General features: G+C 40.8%; 1 protein-coding gene across 4 annotated transcripts in view; it reads left to right on the plus strand.

Annotated features, from left to right (window-relative positions):
• Positions 1 to 23,370, plus strand: part of MAP2K7 (mitogen-activated protein kinase kinase 7) — a 35,609-nt gene extending 12,239 nt beyond the window's left edge. For 2 of the 4 annotated variants that reach the window (XM_083727255.1, XM_083727254.1), the window contains 10 exons: positions 8,011 to 8,161; positions 9,034 to 9,100; positions 9,242 to 9,355; positions 9,680 to 9,799; positions 9,925 to 10,032; positions 11,273 to 11,452; positions 12,239 to 12,319; positions 12,824 to 12,966; positions 13,884 to 13,929; positions 14,321 to 23,370. In XM_083727255.1, coding sequence (XP_083583381.1) covers positions 8,011 to 8,161; positions 9,034 to 9,100; positions 9,242 to 9,355; positions 9,680 to 9,799; positions 9,925 to 10,032; positions 11,273 to 11,452; positions 12,239 to 12,319; positions 12,824 to 12,966; positions 13,884 to 13,929; positions 14,321 to 14,458 — 1,148 coding nt within the window. In that variant the 3' untranslated portion in view covers positions 14,459 to 23,370. Of the gene's footprint in view, positions 1 to 6,852; positions 6,935 to 8,010; positions 8,162 to 9,033; positions 9,101 to 9,241; positions 9,356 to 9,679; positions 9,800 to 9,924; positions 10,033 to 11,272; positions 11,453 to 12,238; positions 12,320 to 12,823; positions 12,967 to 13,883; positions 13,930 to 14,320 lie in introns of those variants that run through there. The other 2 variants (XR_014561316.1, XM_083727256.1) reach the window with 2 other exon arrangements.

Raw genomic sequence — 23,370 nt, forward strand, 5'->3', positions numbered from 1 at the left:
CCTTTTGTCACTTCCGTTGCCAGGCCTATTTTTCTTTGTATTTTTTTTTTAATACACATTCAAATAGAAAGCTAAAAGGAAGTATTAAGTCTAGTCTTCATTCTCATTCCCTGTGTGGGTGGTTAGTGTTCCTTGAACCTCACTCATAATCATATCTGTAATTTGCCTGGCACAGGATTAATTCAGTATATGCCAGGAAGAAACAGGATCTAAGTGAACTTGAACTTCCAGGGTGGTGAAAGTATTTGGTTTAACTTCAGATTTTGAACAAGTGCTAAACCTATGAATATTGACTGGGTTTTTAAAATTAAAGGCATGGGAACTGACACAGAGCATAATTAAATATAACCAAATATTTTTGGAAATATGAAGATTTCACAGTTATCTTTCTAATACTTCTGAAGGTTAGATATATTTCCCCCACCTAACCCAGCAGGATTGTGGCTTTAGAAATTTGACTTCCATTAGTTTCAATTTTTGATGGAAATCTCTTTGCTAAAATGCAGGACTTTTTATTTATTATTGCATAGATAGACATATTTCACTGAGAACATATCAGTAATACTGACTTTGTAACTCATTCTCTAGAAGCATCAGGGACTTAATTTCCTAGTTTATGACGATTTTATTTTATTTTTTTAATGAATATTTATTGGCATTTTCAAATGACGATTTAATTTTAACCCTTTATCACATGCGTGGTTATTTCATGCATTCTTAATCAGAATATTAAATCACATTAAATCCACCACTTCCTGGTTTAAAGTAACTAGTGGCTCACAAGCAGAGACAAAATGGAGCTATTTGAACTGGCTTTAGGGGAATGCCTTAAAGCTGCAATGTGGGAAGTTTAAGCAAAAGAAAGCATTATTATGCCATGAAACTCCATGTGCCTTTCCTGAGCAGTCAGGTATATAAGCTCTATCAGCAGTCTCAGTTTAGAGGTGATTTGCAAGAATAATAATTTCCATGACTAAAAATAATTATTTGGGAATTTGCCCTTAACACAAGAGATCTATTTTTCAAATACATCTGGTGCAAGTTTCTATCACATTTAATATGATTGGTACATTGAGCCTGGTTTCAACTCTGGTTAAAATGCTGGTTTAAAGAAAAGCCTTGTATGGGCATGCCAGCAGCTGGAACTAGGTTGTCCTTTTAGCTTGGCTATCACCATTACAGTAATTTAAGCTGATTTATGAAGCTTGCAAAATGTGCAAGTCTGCTCTGCCTGCACTTCTGCCTCCCTGTTCCTAGCCATTGTCGTTCAAAGTAGAGTTCATGTTGAATTCCGTCAGTGCTGGTCTGAAATGGCCATGTTAGGGTTATGCCCCATAGCTGGCAAACCACATCATCTGAAGTATCTGGTGAATACTCCAATGTCAGCAGCCTAACTAGTGTTTCTCTTTTCCTCTGCTTCCATTCTGTGTGCAGTACCTGCTTATGCCCATCAACTGAACTTCCTGCTTTGCTCTGCTTCTGTTTTGGCTTTCTTCCATGTCCTGTTCTTCCCACTACAACCGTTTTCTTCCCCTTTAATGTAACCTTTTCCAGTGCTGTACTGGATTGATTGACCATTTCTGCAGCATGATTTTCTCCTTTGCTGTGGTTCTCCTTTTGGCAGACAGAGGCTGACAGGTTTGCATGATCAAGCTGTAGTGTAGCATGCAGGCTTCTTCGATTGAGAGCTTGAGTGGGGAGCGTATTATAAGAATGGATTTCTCCTTTACAGACTATTTCTATATTTGGATGCAAGGGGGAGGTGTGCAGTGCAGTAGGGTGTGATGGGGAGAATAGCAGCTAGATTTGCCATACAGTATTTTCACAAGCATTAACGTTTCTGGGTTTCTGAATTGGTATATTGATATCTAGGATTAAGAGAGTATACCCTTTATCCTGTTCGGTGCAGCATGATTGATAGTCCTCTACTTTCTTCATGCCCATCAGCTTCCAGGCAGAACTCTCTGCTGCTCTCCAGAGGGCCCCATCCAATGGGACCATGCTAGTCTGGGCAGTTCAGTTGAAACTCTGGTTCATATGCTCACCTTTCAAACTGCACATCAAAGAAAGCACGTGCTTAACCCAAGAAGATTAAGCCCTTTTCTGTTTGCAGAAGCATCCTGACTGTCCTTGTGTTGGAGGGTACCTTAGCTCCATTAAAGATGGCGAAACCAGAGGGAAGCTGGTGTCCTTTCATGATAGCTGCCTCTCTTTTTCTTTACTTCAACAAACGTGATTCTGCTACTGGTTCTGAAAACACTTTCTTATGTTATATAGAAGGGTATAAGAAGAAGTTCAAGACTTCAGTAATGTGGAACCTGCAGATCTCAGAGATAAACAAATCCCAAGTTACAGTTGAATGGGGGGGGGGGAGTGGAAGCTGCCACTTCTGTCTGCCTTATGACATATGAACAAGCCCCCAGATTAATATATGCCACTCCTCTTGCTTCAGTCAGGAGAGGCATATCACATAGTTCAGACCCACTACCAGGGGCCAAGCAAGCACAGTTGCATTGTGCTAAATATGGCACATATGATTCAGATATAAGTCAGCCTGGTACAAAAACTCGTATCAGCCTAGATAATTGTGTGTGTGTCAAGGCAGCTGAAATGCAGTTTTTTTGCAAACCATATTCCCAAATAGAATTACTCACTGCCAAACTGGTTTAGTCCCATGAGACTGACTGTATAAGAACCATTATGTTCCTAAGGAGGCAGGAGAAAACAGCAATGAATTCTGTAGAGCAGGGGTACCCAACATGTTGCCCTCCATATGTTGCTGGACTTGAATTCCCATCTTATCTGACCATTAGCCAAGCCAGCTGGGCTGGTGGGAGTTTGAGTCAAACAGCATTTGGAGAGCACTGTGTTTGCTACCGCTGCTGTAGAGGCTTCTGGAACACATTTTTAAATGGCAAAACTGCTACTTCTTTGCCAATAAACTTTGCAGTGTTTGTCCATCACAATACTCTTATTAAGGTATTATTTTCACTTTATAGGTTTCATTCCCTCCAGGGTTAAATTATACTGCTTCATTGGTCACTGGCTTGCTTTTGTTAATAGAGATTCTTAAGCAACTTTAATCTACTGCATGCAGTTGGTATAGGCACAATCCTATCTGTGCTTGACAAACCAAAGTGTTCCCAATAGTAGGAAGCCCCAAACCACTTCTATAAGAGCATGCAGTAGAGAACCATTGGAGAGGTAAGACTGAATGTTTTATAAGAGATATATTTTTTAAAAAAAACCAAGTGAAGCCAGAAGAAAACTTTTGAGATTGTAGCTCAGTTCACTTGTAAATGTCTGCTCAGTGTGGGACTTGGTGAAATGATGATTTTCTATCCAGAAAAATCTTTGAAAATTATCATTTGCTTATAACTGCAGTCATTTGTGTTGTAGACATAATCCTGACTCACCCTTTTGGTATTTTGGCCCCTGGATCCCTTGCTCTTTCAGAACCCTAAGGTACTCATAAAAAATGTTGTAGTAAAAGAAACAGATACAAAATGTAATTCTAAATCAAAAAATTGTCCCCGATTCTTTAACTTATAAACAGAATATTGCCCGAAACTATCTACAGAAATGGTGTACATATTTACATGGCAGTCAAAAGTGTTTGACGGATTTGAACTGCGGAGGCTTAAAATACTATAGTGATAAGCACCTATGTCCAACCCAGAGTCCATTTATTTGAGAAGGCCTGTTCTGAGCATGACTAATGTTGAATATCAGCATATGTTCCAAGAAAACTTTGAAATGACATGGATCCTACCAGATGGGTTTTTAATGAGCTTAAGACCAATCTCTGTTCATTTTTGTAGTGTTGATGTTCAAAATGGATGGGCTGTTGTCTCAATGCGGAATTCTGTTAACTTCACTAATTGCTGTAGCACTTTGCTTTTGAAGTCACTTGCAAAGTAATATACCCTTTTTTTAACCTATGGACACTGGTGTGGGAAGAAAAGCCAAACTATAAAAAGAATGAAAAAGCCAGTTAAAGGAATAAACTCATAATGAGTTTTTTTATTCTTTACATTGTTTCTGAAGAAACTCTTCCATAGCTCTCCCAGGGCAAACCAAAGATATGCTATGGTGCTGAAAAAGGTTTTTTTGAAATGCTATGTGTGGCTCCTTTAAATCTAAAGCCTATGCCATTGAAAACTTTATGAAAAATTGTTGCCAAACCTGAGCTTTAATACAACATAGCTGTTCCATGAGCAAGACTGAAGTGTTTCTGAAAACTATGGGAGACCAGGAAAGAATATCACATTAAATAATGGTTTCTTAAATTAATGTAATTCAATAGTGTTTGAGACTTCATCAGAGTTGAATCACCCATTTTTGCAGCAATAACATTTCTACCTCTTTTAAATAGTTTTTATCCCCTAAAATAAGCAAATGGGTTAATGCCTTTCATACCTGCCAGGTGGAGACAACCTGGAGAACAGATGTTTGTATGATGACACTTAATTTCTACCATTGACCTGCCAGACTTGATCTGCTATTAGTGAAAACTAGGCCTCAGCTAGTTAGCTGCTTCTAAGACTTAGCTAGTTAGGACCCACCTATATACCCCAGTCCTTTGACGGAAATTGAAGCACTATTAGATTATTTTGCTCCTTTGCCCACAGAACCAATCCTACCAACACATCCTCCAAACTTCTCATTAGAAATTTGTTTTACTGTCGCAACAGAAAACCTTAATAAAACCCATACTATTTCCTCTTATGTTGTATTTATTGCATACATTGTAATTAATGCTTTAATCTGTGCCTTTCTGGTAATTGAATAAGTTTAGAGAAATTCAAGGTAGCGCTGAGCTCTAATCGGTGCAAGCAGTTCTGCTTGTTTGATGAAACAACCTCTACACTCCCCCTGTGTCATTCTGGGGAGTCTCTAGAACATCTCACCCCACCCCATCCCAGCCACTGGGTGGGCATTGGGGGAAACTCGGTTGTGTGGTGGAAGCATTTGCATGGACTTCTGCTAGTGAGATCATTTAGCTGAATCTGGCCCCTTGTGCTTTTTGTCAACTTGGACTGCAGAAATTTTCATCCATTTCCTGTATTTTCTTTCTTTGTTTTCAGGTTATACTAACTAGAAGCTCCTTTTCAGGGAATTTAAAAATCCTTCACTGGCCATTTTAGAACTCTCTTGTCCTTAGCAATAAAAATGATTATGCCTTTAAATATATACATATTTCAGAAGTAGTCAGCTCTCCTTAATTCATTTTCTAGCTGAGGAAGCTTCCCTTTTGGAGTTGAATTCAGATGACCTGTACTCCATTGGTTTTCTCCTATTCTCTGCCTCAAGGGATTATGTACAAGCATTTTGTGGTCACTTGCAAGAGAAGCAAGCATCACCTTTAGTAGTTTCCATGAACTGGTACTAATTGAGTTACAGATAGGTAGCCGTGTTGGTCTGCCATAGTCAAAACAAAAAAAATTCCTTCCAGTAGCACCTTAAAGACCAACTAAGTCAGTTCTTGGTATGAGCTTTCGTGTACACGAAAGCTCATACCAAGAACTGACTTAGTTGGTCTTTAAGGTGCTACTGGAAGGAATTTTTTTTGTTGGTACTAATTGAGATGAACCACAATTTTAAAACCCCTTACTCTTCAATTGGGGGGGGGGGGTCTGTCTCCAAGATGTTGTCATCCTATAAATCTTTGTAGCGTGGACTGCACTGCACATTACAATGAAACATATCAAGAATAAGCTCATCTGAGTGTTAAGACATCCCTTCTTACAATCTCACTTCATGACCTCTTTTGGCTAGTCTCAGTATCCCTTTCTCCACCTGTTATACTGATGTACCTTACATAACAGTTGTAAGGATTATAGATGCAATATAAAGGGAGCTCTTTTAGCAGAAGACGTACATTTTGTTATCTTAATAGAGCTTCATTGTTTATATTTTAAAAAGTATTCCTATTTTATGCAGTCTCAGTCTTGAGGCCAGGAGAGTCCATGGGGACTTCTTACTTGCTTTCTTCAAACAGCAGCTCCTCTCTTTCCCCATGTCATACGAGACATTATTTTTGAAGCTGAGAAGAATTTCAAGAGCAGTTTGTGACTTTTGTGAGAATTAGTTGTTCAAAGAAAAGCAGTCAAAACATTTTACTGCCTCACTATGAACTATTATACCTCTTTAGATCCCAGGACAGAATTCTAGCTAGCATGTTGCATTGCACGTTGATCTGTTATTCATGGCTGATGCAGCTGCTCTCGAAGTGGAAGTTGGGGGCTGCCCAAGCATTGAGAGTGGGTTCACTTGTTAAGTATTTTGTATAGAACCTGGCACAATTCTTCTGAACCATAATTCCTGCCTGAAATCATCACTTCTGCCCAAGTATCAGGAAACTGATACTTGAGAATCCACTTTAGTACCGGCAACCTATCATAACTAACTGACAGTAGCAGCACTTTTCTTTCTGCCTCTCCCACCTTAATATTTGCAACCTTGGAGGGGATAGAAGTGTTTCAGAAATTAAAATTAAAAAATAACGCTGTTACTGAGTTCCGTTGAGCAACCTTGTCATTGTTAGTGGCAAGATTGCAATATGGAAGCCAGTATTTCTACTTTAGCCAAGGGCTATTGTTGAGGTTGATGAAGGAAGTTGTGTGTGGCTGAGCTTTTTATTTTTCAAATGAGCAAGCAAATCCACTGGGGCCAGGGTGGGGAACTTGCGTCCTGCTAGACGTTGTTGAATTCCCACCTCCCGCCAGCATGGCCATTGATCAAGGATGATGCAGGTTGGATTCCGGCTTCTGGAGGGTCACAGCTTCCCCACTCCAGCACTACGACTTATTCACTTGTTGATTTAAGGGACATTCCTATTCCCATTTTTAGAAATAAGCCATATCACCAAGAATATGAGTTGCAGCTTTGCTTGATCTCATGATGCACTGCTTAGCCTCTGAGCTAAGTGGAGGTGAGTTGGGATGTCTGTGTAGAATTGTTGTACTCTGGCTGTGTGCCTCGCTGTGTCTTCCTATTTTTGGATTAAAACCTATGTAGACACAGGAAACCAGGTAAAATATGAAAGGTTATGGGAAGAATTGCAGTATCAAATAATTGTACACATTGTGCTGGAAAGATTAGATGTAACCATTCAGCTACTAACAGATGTTTCTAAAACCTGTGCAGCATGACTTCTGCTTGCCTGTGCTATTCCCAGGATACAGCAGTTTCTTGATCTAGGTGCCCTGAAGAATCCCCTCTTTTAGATTTGTTCAAAAATGGATAGTTGCCCTTAGAAAGCTCTCTTCAGGCTTAGCAGAGACCTCTGTCTAAATATGCTTGTGCTAAGACCAAGCAGGAAGAAAGTTCTTGGTGCTATCTCACATCACACTCACTGCACAAGCCCCTGGGCAAAGAAACTAGGCTTTATCTTTAGTTCCAGAAGCAGGTTCTTTCTAAAAAATGGATTTAATTTTAAACCACACATACACTCCCTCCTGGTCCTACGCCCAGATTAAGCCTGCAAACAACTTGCCAGTATAATATCCACACAGTCATTGATCTGCCTACCAGGCGGGTCACTGGTGCCTACCAATGTAACATGAATATGCCAGTTTATGGCTTATTCCCAGTCAAGAGATGCCTACTGTTTTAATATATGCATAGGCACCAACAATCCAGTTTAACTTGCTGCACGGATCCTCATATGAGTGAAGCCTGGCCACCCTCTCAGGAAAACAGGGGAAGACCTATTTATTGTGCCCAGACAGAGCTATCCCCAGGATGGTACAGTTACAAGCTGTGGCTTCCACACAGATTTGAGAAGATGGGATTTTAGAACACCTTGGGAGTACAGTAGGGCTAAGCTGACACCTCAGAAGTCAAGGTAACAACTGACTTTTTATTGGAACCACAGGCTGGTTTTCTAGCACCCCTGCCTTCAAGACAAGAAACATTGTGGGCTTGGGCTGCGAAGGAACCTAGCTTGAACCAGGAGCCCATGCATTGAAGCCTCCCTGCCTGACTTTTCCTCTCCTCTCCTCTCAGCATTGCAGCTTCCCTTAGCCAACGATGGAAGTAGCCGCTCCACCTCTTTGGACAGCTCGCCCCAGCATCATCACACTCATCCGTCACGCCCCCGAAACTTTCTGGGTCTGCCTCCTCAGCCCCCCTTCCACATGAACAAGAGCATGGAGAGGTAAGCAGAACTAGAGCAAAAGAGGCAGGTTCTGGTGTGCTATGCTCATCTTCACTGCTGTATTGAGACAGGAGGGACCAACTTTTTTGAGAAAGGGAAGCAGTTTGGAGCAAAGGTTTTGTGTTGTGCTTGCCATTTGATCAGACAGGTCTGCGCACAATACATGAAGCGTTTGCTGTCCTTGTGCCTGTACAGCCGTGGATAATAGCATGTTGGGGAACTGAATGTTCTCTAGGCACTTTAATCTTGTTGCTTATTGCTATTGCCACAGTCTTTAACAGCTGCCTCACACTGTTCTTTTGATGTAAGAGGCAGAGCTTTTGAAAAGGGCTCCTGTCTCAAACCATCTTTGTTAGGTAGATACGGAACTTTCATAACCCCTAGTTGCCTTGAGTTGCATTATTTTTTTTGTAATATCATGTAATATCAGTAGCAGCCCATGCAAAGTTTAAACTCTCCTGTTTGTGAATTAACGGGCTAAGTTTGTCTGCTAAATGAGTGACTTATAGCATGCACACAAAAATATACAGCAATGGCCCTGGGAGTTAGTAGAGGACCTGCTGCTTTTTTGGGTTTCAACAGGTAATAAAAACTCATGATTTAACCTGCACTGTTCTGATCTGCAGATTGAGATGTCTTGTTATGTAAGTGACTTGTGAGTTGCTGGCTTTGAATTTGTATTAGAAATTCTCTCATGATGGAGATCTACTAGTTCATAGGGTTCTCTAGATGCCCTTGTTGAGAAGAAGAATGTGTGGTTCTCCACAGAGATGGAGCCTGTTTCTGCAAAGAGAAGGGTCTGAGATGTTCGTATGCCATGGCTAAATGGAAGCAAACACAATATTTTTACTTTTTTCTCTTTCCCTTTCTAGTATAGAGATTGATCAGAAACTGCAGGAAATTATGAAGCAAACAGGTTACTTGACCATCGGAGGGCAGGTGAGCTGATTTGACAGGTGCAGTAGTTCGAAATATATTGAAGCCTGATGTATATTAAGAATTAACCAAAAGCAACCCCCCACCCTTTTCAATATAAAATGGATTGACGAGTAGCTTCTCTATGTGCTCATCTTCTCACAGAGATACCAAGCAGAAATCAATGACCTAGAAAATCTGGGTGAGATTGGAAGTGGGACGTGTGGACAGGTGTGGAAAATGCGTTTCAAGAAGACTGGACACATCATAGCTGTGAAGGTGAGGTAGATCTACTGGGTGTTGAGTGGAAGATATCTTAAGATGAAAGGAAATGGCAGAGTTGGACTTCTAGAGGGTTCATTGCTGGTGAAACTCTTAGGTGCCACAGATTATTTGGTTCCTGTGTCAGCTGCTGAGAGAGAATCCAGCTAGGCAGGATTAAGTGGGCCTTAACTTTCTTCGATGGAAAGTAGTGATGCTCTGTGAATTAATCATAAAGCAGTTAAGGGCCATGAGGCCCTTTGTGGGTCAAAGCATTATCACCCACGACTCTTTAGTCTCTTTCTACTTCTGCTCCTAATTCCCATTCTCTTCTCTGTTCAGCAAATGCGTCGTTCTGGTAACAAAGAGGAGAACAAGAGGATTCTGATGGACCTGGATGTGGTGCTGAAGAGTCATGACTGTCCTTACATTGTTCAGTGCTTTGGAACTTTCATCACAAATGTAAATGAAGGCGATGCTACTGTTTTCTCAAGTCTGCCTGTATTTTTCAATGTATTTAGAACAGCCACATCATAATAACCTTAACTTTTACTTCTTTTTTTATCCCCCCCCCCCCCGTCCCTTAGACTGATGTTTTTATAGCCATGGAGCTAATGGGCACATGTGCAGAGAAGCTGAAAAAACGAATCCAAGGGCCTATCCCTGAGAGGATCTTGGGAAAGATGACTGTGGCGGTGAGGGTTTTGTTTTTTGTTTTTTGTTTTGCTTTTTACATTTAGATCCCACATTTCTCCCATCTAGACATTGGCCCAGTTCACATGTCATGCTAAACATGGAACGAATAGCATGCTGGTATAGGCTACTTAATAGTACTCCTTCCTTGCTTCAGCTGTGGCAGATTCACAGATAAAACAAGCTATATATCTGGTCTGTCATGTCGCCTGGACTTGGGCTCATGGCTTGTTTCCTCCAAACAACTGATGAGTAGTAACACAGGTTTATTCTTGGGTTACCACTTGAGGTTTGTTTGGAGGAAACAACCCATGAGTCCAGGTCCACACAACATGACAAGCTAGAATCTGGCTTGTTTTGTCTGACACAGAGGAGCCATTAATTGCTTCCAGGTTTCCATGATCATGGCTTTTAAGGAGATGTGTTGTGCTTCAAACTCCTTCCTGCCTATGGCATCCAGGTATTTTTCTTTTTCAGCTGTGTTTTCTGTTTTTGAAGGGACAGCAACCATTCTCCACTTGTTATTTGTTATTTTATATAACATTCTCCTCCATTTACTTGAGCCTCACACGTCTGTTTCTCTTTTGACACACAGAAATGAGCTAAGCTTCCCTGCTTGGAGCAAAATGCTGTTGTGGACAGCAGAGGGAGTAAGATTTTTTAAATAGTGACTGCACTGTTGGGCGGATTTTGGCAAAATTTGGAACCCAGGAGTGGGTGCTCTGTTCTGTGTGGTTGTTTTGATTTCCTTTTGGCCATGTGCGCCCCCCCCCTTGATGCTGCATAATGAGATGTGGTAAAATCTAGGGCTCGGTTGAAGTATTATCATACCCCACTGAAAACTATGAAGCCCAATATCTCACCTTAGGATTCCAAGAATAGTAACAGCATTTCAATAGTAACAACAGTTCATGAACATGCCACCTTTCTTTTTCCCCGGTGGTATCCCTGAAAACTGCTTGGTAATCTACATGACTGAAGGGCTGTGCTGTAACGCTGTCTCCCCACAAGTTGTTGTGTATACAAGACGTTTTGCCCCAGATAGCTGAAACTATCTTTTCCAAGTATCACGAAAGCCTCAGACTGATTGCTGAGTGCATAACCTTTGTTCTCTAAGCAGCACATGTTTTTACAGGCACGTTGATAAAAGGGTATCATGAGTTCTAGACTAGTTCTGAGTTGTTTTCCTTATAGTGAGCAATGATTAATTCTTCCGCATTGTTTCCAATGTGTTGCTTTCAGATTGTCAAAGCGCTCTACTATCTGAAAGAGAAGCATGGTGTCATCCATAGAGATGTGAAGCCTTCAAATATCTTGTTGGATGAGAGGGGGCAAATCAAATTGTGTGACTTCGGGATCAGTGGGAGGCTGGTGGACTCGAAAGCCAAAACCCGGAGTGCTGGTTGCGCAGCATATATGGCGGTAAGAGATGGGCAGATGGCGAGAGAACAGCAGCAGGAATCTTGCTGCGCTGTGATGGAACTGAGTGAAAAAAACCCCTAAAAAACAACTGACTTTGTATGTTGCTCTTCCTGCAAATTGCTCAGAATAGCTTGTGTATGATTTAATTAAATACTCTTTCTTTGTTAAACTTTTATGTCATTCTTCCTCCAAGCTGCTTTGCATGGGTTGGGTATGATCCCTAGCAGTCTCATCCTAGCAGTGCTCTAGGCCAGACCTGCTTCGTTGCAGCCGTTGAAATGCAGCATGTGTCTCGATAACTTCTCTCCAGGACTAAGAATTCCATCGCTTGCATTTTACAATAGAAAGTTGTCACTAGAATTGGCCTGAGCTTTTGGGAAACTGTGTGGCAACTATTACGCAGATGCTGTTACGGTATCAAAACAGCCTGCATTTTGTCTTAGCAACATCCAGTAGGATTCAGCTAAGTTTTTGTGTGCATGGAACAAGGCCCACTCATGCAGTGAGACTTTCCCTCCTCTCCCCATGTACCCATGTGCTTCCCCCTAAATCTGCTTTGGAAGGTTGAGGGAACCCCCAGAACAGGTTTAGGAGGATGGGGGAAGTCTTGTTGTGTGAGTGGCGTTCATTCTGTGCACACCCACACACCCACTTCATGCTGCATTCAATTCCACCCATGGTTTGGCTTCTGTAATTAGGGGAATCTTGCTAGGTGCAGATAAGAGACCAGTAGCAAAGAGTAGCAAAGATTTTTGACCGAATTTGTAATAATCTTTTTGTTTCCAGCCTGAGAGAATAGATCCCCCTGATCCCTCAAAACCAGATTATGATATCCGTGCAGATGTTTGGAGCCTGGGCATCTCTCTGGTAAGTAAAACCTGCTCCCCATTTTAAAGAAAATTTGTGTACCTTAATATGCTTGTTGGGATCTTCAGGTTCTGGATCATATCTCAACCATCCTTTAATGTATGCAGTGCTTAATACATGACATAAACAGCAATAAGCTTTGGGGTGAGTTTTTCTTCAATTTTTTAAAATGGAGTTAACTGATTCAAAGGAGGCTGAATTCTGGCTATCCTGAACCCCATTTTTGTCTCTGCTGTTGAGGCTGGATAAGCCAAGTGATCATTCTGTTCCACATTTCTTCCCTTTCTTGCTCTCATCTCTTTCCGTACAATCATTTAGAATTGTGTTGTTTGTATGGATTTTTATCTATTTGCTTTTGTTGTAAACTGCCCTGCGCCTTATATGCAAATAGTGGCATATACATCACTGAAGCATCATTGAAGAGATGCTGATGATAATAATGCTTTTTAGATTATTCCCATTTTTAAGCACTTATTCTTCATTTCTCTACCACCCTTAATGCAGGTTGAGCTGGCTACAGGTCAGTTCCCCTACAAGAACTGTAAAACAGATTTTGAAGTCCTCACCAAGGTGTTGCAGGAAGATCCTCCCCTCCTCCCAAACAACATGGGATTTTCTGTGGATTTCCAGTCCTTTGTGAAAGACTGGTGAGTGAAGTGCCTTAAATTCATGTTATGTAGAGCGGCTGCTTCAATATTTCTTACATAGACAGGAAGCCCTGCAGTTCCAGCTGGTTCCTCACTTTCCTGCTGAACTCTTGCATACCAGTTGCCTTCTCAGATATTGGTTAATGTTCATTCTAGGGCACCCCATCTTCAATACTATTAATAGTGTAGATAAAAGAATTGGAACTGTTCTGCTTGTTCAAACTGGTACCATGCTCTTCTAAAGACTGAACTCAACCTGTGCTGGTGATTTCCACCTAGAAAGGAAATCCCTTATCTGCCTCCAGGACAGCTGTGCTTAAATTCTGGGCTAGCACATCGTTGTGTATGACCTCTTCTTGTCTACACATTCCTGGCTCTTACCTCTTTTCTGTGTCTGATGTACCGATTCTTAAAGGTGTAGGAAATCCTTCATTGCCATGGAGATAAAAAGTAACATGTCGTAAGTTAGTTACATTTCCCCATCTTTCCTTGTTTCCATTCCTTCCAACAATTAGGCAGCTGTAAATGAATTGCACTCCTTGCAACTGGCATTGACACTTCCACAAATGTTCAAACAGAAAATCCTCTTCTGATAGTGATTGTTTTGTTTCAGTTAACTTTGAGCTTATGTGTCCAATTTGCCACTCCTGGATTCCATCATCCTCACGTAAGATTGTTGCAATCTGCCATGGGATACTGGGCATAGGCAGTTGACCCTGAAAGATTATTGGTACAGCAGGATAATGGACTTCATCCTGTTTGGCTGAGAGAGTTTGAAACTTAGAGTAGACCTATGTCAATATGAGCTCTGTTTGCAAGGATCCATTATGCATCAGGTAGTGGAAACATGCCGTGTTGGTTGCTCCATAAAATAAATTGGATCCTGTGTTTTGAATGTGTGTTTCTGTTATTTCTAGCCTTACTAAAGATCACAGGAAGAGACCAAAGTACAACAAGCTACTTGTAAGTATTGGTCACACCTCTTTCATTGTGAATATTTAAAAAAAATCCCCCAGGGCTTGGAAAAAGGCCACAGTGGGTGCTTCTGCCAACCCTTAAAGTTTAGAAATAACCAGTAACATTTCTTGGAACTAGTTTGTGCCAACTGGCACGGAAGCTGAGATTAATAAAGTGACATCCTTTCTTTTCTCCACATAGTTTCTTTAAAGAAAAGTTATTTTACTTTTTTATTTGACTTTGGTCAGATTTTTCCCTGCTCATGTTTGGTGCTGTTGTGTACCCTCCTTGTTGCTTAGCTATAGCTGACAACTGTTGCTCACAGCTCTGTAGAAATAACACAGGTGGTGTGACTCCCTTGCTTATTTTCCATCTCGTTTTGCCTGTTTCTTTGCAGGAACATAACTTCATCAAGCGTTATGAGACACTGGAAGTGGATGTGGCGTCCTGGTTCAAAGATGTCATGGCTAAGACAGAGTCACCCCGCACGAGTAGCATCCTTAGCCAGCACCACCTGCCGTTCTTCACCAGGTAGCCATGTAGAGTGGCTATTGTGCCAAGGAAGGACCCCTTGGCAGACAGAGCTTGCAAGGTGGGGCAAGAGAGAGCACCACAACAGACACCTGCCCTCACAACAGCAACTCTTCAGTGGCATGAATTGTTTGCTTCACCTGCTCAAATCACCCTTGCCCATCTTGTCTTTTCCTTCAGTATTGCCATGAAGAGATGGGGTGGCTGTCTGGTCTTTCTGGAATGTGGGTGTGTTCTAGAGCCCTTGGCATTTCTGGCGCCAGGCAGCCCAAGAATACAAGGCCTTTTCCAGCCTGTGCTTGTTATCTTTCTGTGATAGAGCGCCTGCCATCCGGAGTTGCCACAAAGTGACAGCCGCTCCCTGCTTGTCTCTCTCCACCTTGTCTGGAGGCTCAACAGTGACCCTTGCTCACGCACTGTGAACAGACACAAAACACACAAAAGGAAAAAGAAGATATTTTTTTTACCACTTATTTATTAAGTTTGGACTTGTGGTGCTGCGGGCCGCCTGCTGCACCCGTTCACCCATCCCTGCGTTATTAATGTCTGTCTTTGTTTTTTGTTTTTTCATTTGTGTTTTTGGGATTGTATTTGCTGAGGGGGAATGGGGCTGGACGTAGATGGGTCGTCTGCTGCTTTAGATTCTGAGCTTAGCTGTTGCTGTTGTCTTGGTTTCATTTTTTCTTAGGGCTTGGGGAGACAGGAAAGTGTAGGTTTGAGAATTATTCTCATCCAAGAGTAGCTCAGTTAAAGTGATTTTTTCCCTCTTCAATTCTTTTTGAACTCAGGGGTTCCTATTCTTTTGTTTTGAGCGTGAACAAAGTTTTGTCAGTGGTGTTTTATTTACCAAAGTGTGTGTTTGGTGCTAGGATAAATGCTTGTTCATTTTCTTCCAGTATTTAAGAAAAGGAAAAGCAGAACTTAAAAGATAATCCTGGCATCAAGAAAGCCATTTTTTAAAAATGATTCAGCCCAAATGATTCTTACTGCTGTGTCTTAGGGATTCTTTAATATATTTAAATAGTAACACATTTATGCCCTATTGTGGACTTTATTGACTCGATTCTTAACTGGTCACAAGTGTGTATCTCCAGTTGAGAATTGGTCAGAGTTTGCTCTTTGGAGATCATGGGCTAGAATCTGCACTGTCTGTCTAGATGCTCAGACTTCATGAAATCTCAGACGCGGGATTCTAAATTATCCAAAAGGCTTGGAGGATGAAGGCTGAGCACCCTCCTCAATCCTACTCTTTCAGAATAAAGCTTTTTTTCTGCTAGTGTTTTTAACAGGATAAGAAGCCAGAAGGGACAGAATTCCAGTCAACTCTAATTGACAGGCATTCCCAAAGTGTTGGGGCCATGCTGTAGGCACCAAGGTCTCTGGGTCATTGAAGTTGTCATATAAACCTTTAGGAGCAACAATTGCCACCATCAGCCTTGGGAATGAGAGGTGGTCAGAGACTTTGGGAATGAATCCTGGTTTTCTTCTTGAGTCAATTCTGCCAATAACAATTGCATTTCAGGTAGTCCAGAGGTTAAAGCACAGTCCTGAAGCTCTGACTGTTAACCTGAAGGTGAGGCTTATTCCTGCTTTCTCTTGCTAGCAAAGGTTGGAGTACCATAATCTTAGCTCTTGTCTCAATCCTATGGATATGTGGGTTAGTGTGGTTACTTGTGGCGCAGGCATGATGGTGCACTAGATGTATAGATCAACTATACCAGATGTATAGATCAACTATACCAGATGTATAGATCAACTTCATAAACCCAACACACACACGCACATAGAAGTTTTAAACTAAAGTCATAACAGTACTTGGGATGTCCTGAAAAGGAGATGCACCTGTGGTCATTGATGAGGCTGGGCTGTCTGCTTAATACAAGTCCTTGAGACATGATTCCATCTATGTTCTGGCTGTTTCCAGGGTGGAGCTCCTATATTGTATTATGCTTCCAAAGGGAGCCAAAATTAGGTACATTCAGTGGCAGAATTAGTGGAAGGAGGAGCAGTTATAGCATAATCCATGTTCGGGCATGTCCTACAAAGTGCTTGGGGGTGCTGGGCAACCTGCCAGAAAGTCAGACCAGACCAAGAGCGTCCTTTGAAAATGGGGTAGTGCACTTGCTTGATTTGTGAAGAAGTGGGTGTGTGTTTTCTGTGACTGATTAGATTTTTAGAGTGGATAGTTGCTAACAAAATGAGGCAAGTTACCAAAGCGCTTGGAGGACATGGAGAGTTCATTTCCTGAGAGGGTGGAGGTCTTCATTCCTTGTGACTGGGACATCCTTACAACACAGTGTGGAAGTTCAGTTATTCTGCTGACTGCAGTAGTGACTGTTAATGTGGCAGCATTTTTCGGAATATGAAGGAAGGCAATTTCATTTGCACACAGGCTTTATGAGTAGGTGGTTTTGTGTCTAAAAGAAAATGGATGGAGTGTATTATATGAAAAGACATTTGCTGTATGACAGAAAGTTGGAAGTGAAGAGCTGGTGAAAACTAAAGGGCAGTGAGCAGAGACAGAAAGTTTCAGATTTAAGATGCGTCCATACTGTTGAAACAGTGAGTGAATATTAATGGTTTTTATGGAAGTGGAGTAGGAAAAGCAATGAAGTTTACCTGTGGGTGTAAAACAGAAGGTGGTGCTGTGGTGCATGTTTAAGAGATGCCTAGCCTCCAAGATGAATTCCTTTAGTATTGTGGAGGCTTCAACAACATGTTTATTTAGCCTCTTCTGGGAACTTTGGCTATGATGTCTTCCTAAACTCTCTAGAATTTTAAGAAAATCTGAGTGTTTTCCAAAGACATTATGCCACAGTTTGAAAGTAGCTTGAAAATAGTGTGCTAAACCATAGTTTGAGAACCAGGAACAAACAACAAACTCACACACTTACCTTTCCCATTAGTGATCTGATCTTGTTAGAGTAAACTACAGTTTCCCATTGGATCTGAAATAGTAAACCGAGCTGTTACAGTTCTCTAGCAGTAATAATAAACCATGGTTTGATCCTGGTTAGTAAAATAACAGTTTGCCAATTCAGACATAATGGGGAATTGCAGCTGAAACTAACCAGGATCTCTGCACCAACACAGGGTGGGGGTAAAGGGGGAGAATGCATGCCTGATGTTTGCTGACTTCCTAAACTTTGATTTAGAGAGTCAGTAATGTACATCCAGACGTGGTTTTGATTTCAAGATATTGAGTCGTGCTTTTCAAATAAATAAATAAATGGGTGGTTTTGCATAGGCACAAGACTTCGTTATTTTCAATAGCAAGATATTTTTGTCGTATTGGAAGATCTTTGGGTAGAGGACAAACAATAGTATAAATGCAATTTTGTGTTTCACTTGAGCAAAATAACAAGAAAGCTCATATTAAGACTACTTGGAGATATCATCTATCGGCGTGAAGGGCATAGGAGATCATTTTGCCACAGAAATGTGTTTTGGTTAGGAATCGTTCAGGCTTCCCAACTTCAAATTGATACAAGAATGATCCCATAAAGATGCAGATTTGAGATGTCACTTGGACACAAAAAATGGTTTGGAAAAGAGTAAAGCATGCTTTCTAGGGCATCTTCCACAAGATTACAAGAAGAGCAGTGCACTGTCAAAATATTGAACTGCCTAGAGAAGGAGTGGGGAGAGGGTAAAACCTTTTATAGCAGAGGACAAGGTAGAGTGTCTGAAAGATATAATGAGAAACTCATAGGAGAACTAAAGCCCTGGTGACCAGTAGGACCAGTTGCAGTAGTCTTCTCCGTGGATGATCAGGGTGGCCTGTCTATCTCAGTGATAGGCCCTCACCCTTCTGCTTGCTTTTGCACAGTCCTTCAATTGCGGAGTTAATCACTACTTTTGGGAATTCATCTTGGAAAGTAGGCTGGTAGTCATCAAAGGTCTGGGCGTGTTTTGTCGGGGAAGTGAAGCACCTTGGGTAGAGAATGCTGGCGCAGGTGAGGGAACAGAGGAGATATAGGAAGTGTGAAAAGTTGGACTCGAGATCCAGGTGGAAGAACAGCACGTGCAAGTTGAGAACGGCACTGGGCTGCGTGTAGAAGAAAGTGGTGTTTAAATTGGATGTCAAGTTAATGTGCGGAGTGTACTGGGAAGTACAGAAGGTGTGGGAAAGAGATAAATAGAAAGGGTTGGTAGAAGCAGTCCAATGGGAGCCGTTTTATTGCCTTGTCCTAAAAGCTGGGTGTGCCCTCCTTTTGGCTCTACAACCTGTTCTTCCATTGGACTTCTATGAAATGTACTTTAGCAAATGAAGTATACTAGTTGGCAGAGAATTGGTGATATATAGTATGACAACTGGCGCTGGTACCTTTCCAAAGTGGCTGATATCTAAAAGTGGAACTAGGAGTGGATCTACCTTCTGGCTTGACCTAAAAAGCATGGTTTAGCTTTAGAGCACAGAGCCTCTCAAAACTTTTTTATTAGCCGTTGCCAGCATGAATTGGTTAGATGTGCACCACAGCCCTAATCTTTAGTGGCTGGCTGGCTAGGCCCTGGAAATCTTAAATCAAGAAGCATTGGTTGGAAGAAGATAGTTGAGAGTACAAGAATGTTATTAGAGCACTGGGTTTTCTAGTGCTAATGGAAAGCAGGTGCCCCTAATGATGGGATTGGCTTTGCAACAATGAGATTTTTCTCTCTAAAGATGGCTTTTGGGTTTTGTTTCTTCTTGGTGTTTAAGAATTTGTAGGTATCTGCTTTGCTGCACCTAAAAGCTTTATTCCGTTTAAGATTCCAAGTGATGGAACTGTCAGGTCCTATGAATAAGTGCCTCCTATAATGTAACTCCTGAAAAGCTATTTTGTCCGTTGATTTTTTAGTGGATATTTATTGAACATTTGTGTCGTATCTTGTGAACTTGGAATTTAAGAAAAGAGCCCTTTAAAAAAAAAGTTGCTTAAAATAAGTAACTTCAGCCTTGCGCTGTTTTAACTTTCCATCTGGAAGTTTGTTCCAGCCATTAAATAAATATATAAATCTTTTGGCTCTCCTTTCTCTAGTGCCTCAAGACGTCAAGGTTTAGAAGTGCTCCTCCCACAAAGTTGTGAAATAAATTTGCCTACATGTTTGGAAATGTGACGTATGAGATTTTTCCTGCACATTTCATCATATGTACAGCAGAGCAGTAGCTAGAAGAGATACCAAGAGATTTCTCCAGGTGTCTGAGTTTGTGTTCTTGTCTTAGGAAGGCAAAGGATACCAGCAAGGGTCTTCAAGGGAATTAGACTGTTTGCATGCAGGTACTTCAGTACATAGTGAAGCATGTACTTGAGTATTTATAAAATGACTATTAGATGAAACGCAGTATAATGACTTGGTAAAGTCCCAGCACTAAATCAGATTTTTTAAAATAAAAAAAATAGAAGTTGTGCAAATGTCAATTAAGGTTAAAATTCAAAATTGAAAAAATTTCTCGTGAACTGAAAATTTATCCTGATGGAGAACATGGCCGAAGTGTTCCAAAAAATGGGAGGGGGTAGATTATAAAACATAATATTTACACAGGTTCAGAATTATTAGAATGTTGTTCAGCATTTGAAGCGGAAAGCTTCTGGGTTCACTTTAAAAATTGCACATTTGTCCCTTTCAAGAAATGAGTTTGGATACAGTATTCTATTTCCCTTTGGACTTGAAGCTCTCAAACATGGCAGACCACCCAAAAACAATTGACCTCTTGAAGAGCCTGGTTCACCTTACCTTTACTTCAAGAGAAAGCAAGAATAACCTCTTATCAGGAGATTGCCTAACTCTCAAATGTGGAAGGGTGTTTTCCATTCTCAAAAGAAGGTTATAATTTAGCTTGCCATGGTGGGGGGAGCATACAGGGGTGGGATAGGTTTGGGAAACGTTAAAGGTTTTTTCAAACGTTCAAAAACACGGGATGTCTTTTCAAGAAAAATTGAGGAAAAAATGCAGTTTTATTGCATTTTTTAAATTATTTTTTTAATGTATTAATTTAGAACAAATCTTTGTTAATGTTATTTTTAATCTGGATGGCTAAATGTTTACAATCGCCTGCCTGACATCTGCTCTTAAAGTGTGTGGGGATATTGGGGTGGGTGGGGCACAGGTGTGCAGCGTGTGGTGCATGCAATTCAAATGGGGGATTTTAAAACAAACAAAACTGTAAAAAAAAAAAATCATGCCAAAGGTAAGGCAGAGACTAGCTGGGTAGATTGTTATATTCTAGACATTAGCATTTCACTATATTCTCTATATACCATATATTATAAATTTGCATGTTAAAGTAAATAGAAGTAACTTCTATCTTATACAGAAAGGGACTTTAACTTTGGATTACTTGTAAATTTGGTCACTTGTCTTGATTCAGGACTGCCTGAACACCTTAAGCTTTAGGGGCTGCTTGATTTTGTTTTTGTATTTTGTTTTATTTTTGTAGCCACCAAACTTTTGCTTTGCTGCCTTTTCATTAAAAAGGGCATGATCCAAAGTTTCATAGAGGGGTTTGAGAGCAGAGCTACTGAGTGGTGGCAGCCAAATTGACTTGAGTTGCAGCCACCATAGAACTAGTAGCCAATTTGCTGTATCTTCTCCAATGCTGTATCTTCCTTTGCTGACCTGTTATACTGAAATCGGCGTCATGGAAACACCTGGAAGCTTTGTATCACGGACATCCACCAGGACAATGCTGTACTCATGTGAGCAGTCAGAAGGTTTCAGACGGCCAGCAGTTTAGCTTTGCTTGCTCAACCAACCTCCCTCATGTTAGTTCCAAGTAATCAAAGCTACACTTTTGTGCACATTTATTTATTGCCCACCGGGAACTGTGTGTGTGTGTGTTTAATTTATTTTTTAAAACTTCCCTTTCTTTGACTTCTTATGGAGGGTGTATTTTTCATTTATAGTATTTGGTGAGTAGACTGTTTTCTCAAAGTGGAGGAATGGAGCATCACAAACAGATTTAATTTCAGGTTGCAGACCACAGTCCAAATTAATTCCAGTGCTTGATTCTTCTCTAAGAGACTTGAAATGCTTGGGCTGTGGTTGGGCACGCGAAGTCTTGGAATCATGTAACTTTAAAATTCCCGGGATTCAATATCATAAGGCTAAGAGTCGGTGAAGTTGCTCATAGGTAATATTGGAAGAAGGACTGAGGCTGGAAATCAAGAGAATCATGATTATGCAGATTGACCAAACTCTGTGTTGAAGAATTCATGAAATTTGCTTTAAAATGATAATTAAGCTGATAAGTTGAATATTTATGCTTGCCTGCTGGCTTCAGAATTTTAATGTAGAACAAGTGCTAGTCAGTTACCTTTTAAGAATTTTTTTTTCTAATGTAGATCAAGCTGCAATAGGTTATTCTCCAAACACCCAATTCACAAGAGTTGCAGTCAAAAACATGAGAATTTATAGCCGTGTAAAAGAGGAAAATTGACCAGGAGATGAGTTGGAGAACTTGCAGACACCCTGCCAATATTGAGTTTTATTCCCAAGTAGAGAGAAAATACTGTTCCTCTGTAGCTGTAGTGGATTTTGCCCAAATAAAAGAACACAATATTTCAGGATGGTAGCATAGGAATTGGCATGCAACATGAACTGATGGGGGGTGCCTATAGGTAGAGGAAAGGGACTTAGGAGAGACAGTTCACATTACTTGTTTCTGTCACATCCTAGTTTTAGAGATGGTTTGAACACTCACACAGTGAAGTTTGGAGAAATGGTTATCTCAGAGAACTTTGGGATCAGGTCTGGAGAGAAGTCCTGTTTTGTTTATCCTGCTTAAGGGGAGCTTCTTAAAAACAACAAAATTGTCACCATATATATATACACTTACCTGTAGAGTGGTTCTTAATTTTTAAGAAAATAATAATTTGGCTCTAGTTTCACATTGGTGCTGTAAACCAAACCATTTTAAAAAGAAAGTAATGCTCTATATACCAAAGTATTTCAGCTATTTGTTTGGAAGTTTGTGGAGTTTTTAATAGCATAACCATCTCCTTCCTATCCCCACAGCAGGCCATTTTATTAGTAGCTCTCCTTAGTTACTTCCAGTTTAATGTCCGGTTAATGGACCCTTTTTATCTTGTTGGAGGGTTTTTTCCCACCAGCACCAGTTGTTCCCAGAGCCATTTGTCACGGGCAAGAAAAGGTTTAATGCTAGGTTTAATGCTTAGTATGCTAGATGTTATAATGACGTTCAGAAAGCATGGAAATGGCTTATCCCAGGGATAACATGTTGAGTAAATTCCAATAAAGTAAGTACTGGAGTTTGTCTCAGAAGAGGAATGTTCTTATTTATGATTTGATTTTAAATGATTTCAGGCTTAGAGTGCCCTAGGCATCTCTGGCCAGTTTTGGGGGTGAGTGGATAATTTGCTGAGCTAATTGCTTTCCCTACATGCTGAGGAATCAGAAATCGAGCAGTTGCCCTTTTTAAAATATCAGTTGTACCTTGGATTTTAAAAGATAATAAGAGAATAGTATCTCCCTGGGGTGTCTTCAAGAGTCTTTGTGAAACACCCTTTTCTGTGCCCTATGGGACCCAACCTTGTAGGTTCAGTCCAGCAACATGGGACAGTTCAGTGTCACTTATTTCCAGTTATGGTTTGCTAGTCACCTCTCAGTGCGATTTCACTGTCCTAAATTTCACTGCCAACTACTTGGCATGCACCAAATTTTAGAACAGAGACTTTCCTTTTCCTAGTCAGCACCCCACCTCCCCGTCAGCAGTCCAAACAGCTTGTCAGAAGTAGTTGCCTGCCTCCAAGCAGCGAGGCCAGTCTGATCAATTTTAGTGGAACTTTTGGATTTAGAAACATACCTACAATAGTATAAGGTAAATGACATTCTTGCTTACTTTTGAAAAGCTTTTTTTTTTACTCTGTTTGTAAAAACCCTCATAGAAGCTTAAAAATAAAACTCTCTTTCCCTAAA

The sequence above is a fragment of the Podarcis gaigeae genome (assembly GCF_964106915.1).
Source record: "Podarcis gaigeae genome assembly, chromosome: 2".
Classification (NCBI taxonomy): Eukaryota; Metazoa; Chordata; class Lepidosauria; order Squamata; family Lacertidae; genus Podarcis; species Podarcis gaigeae.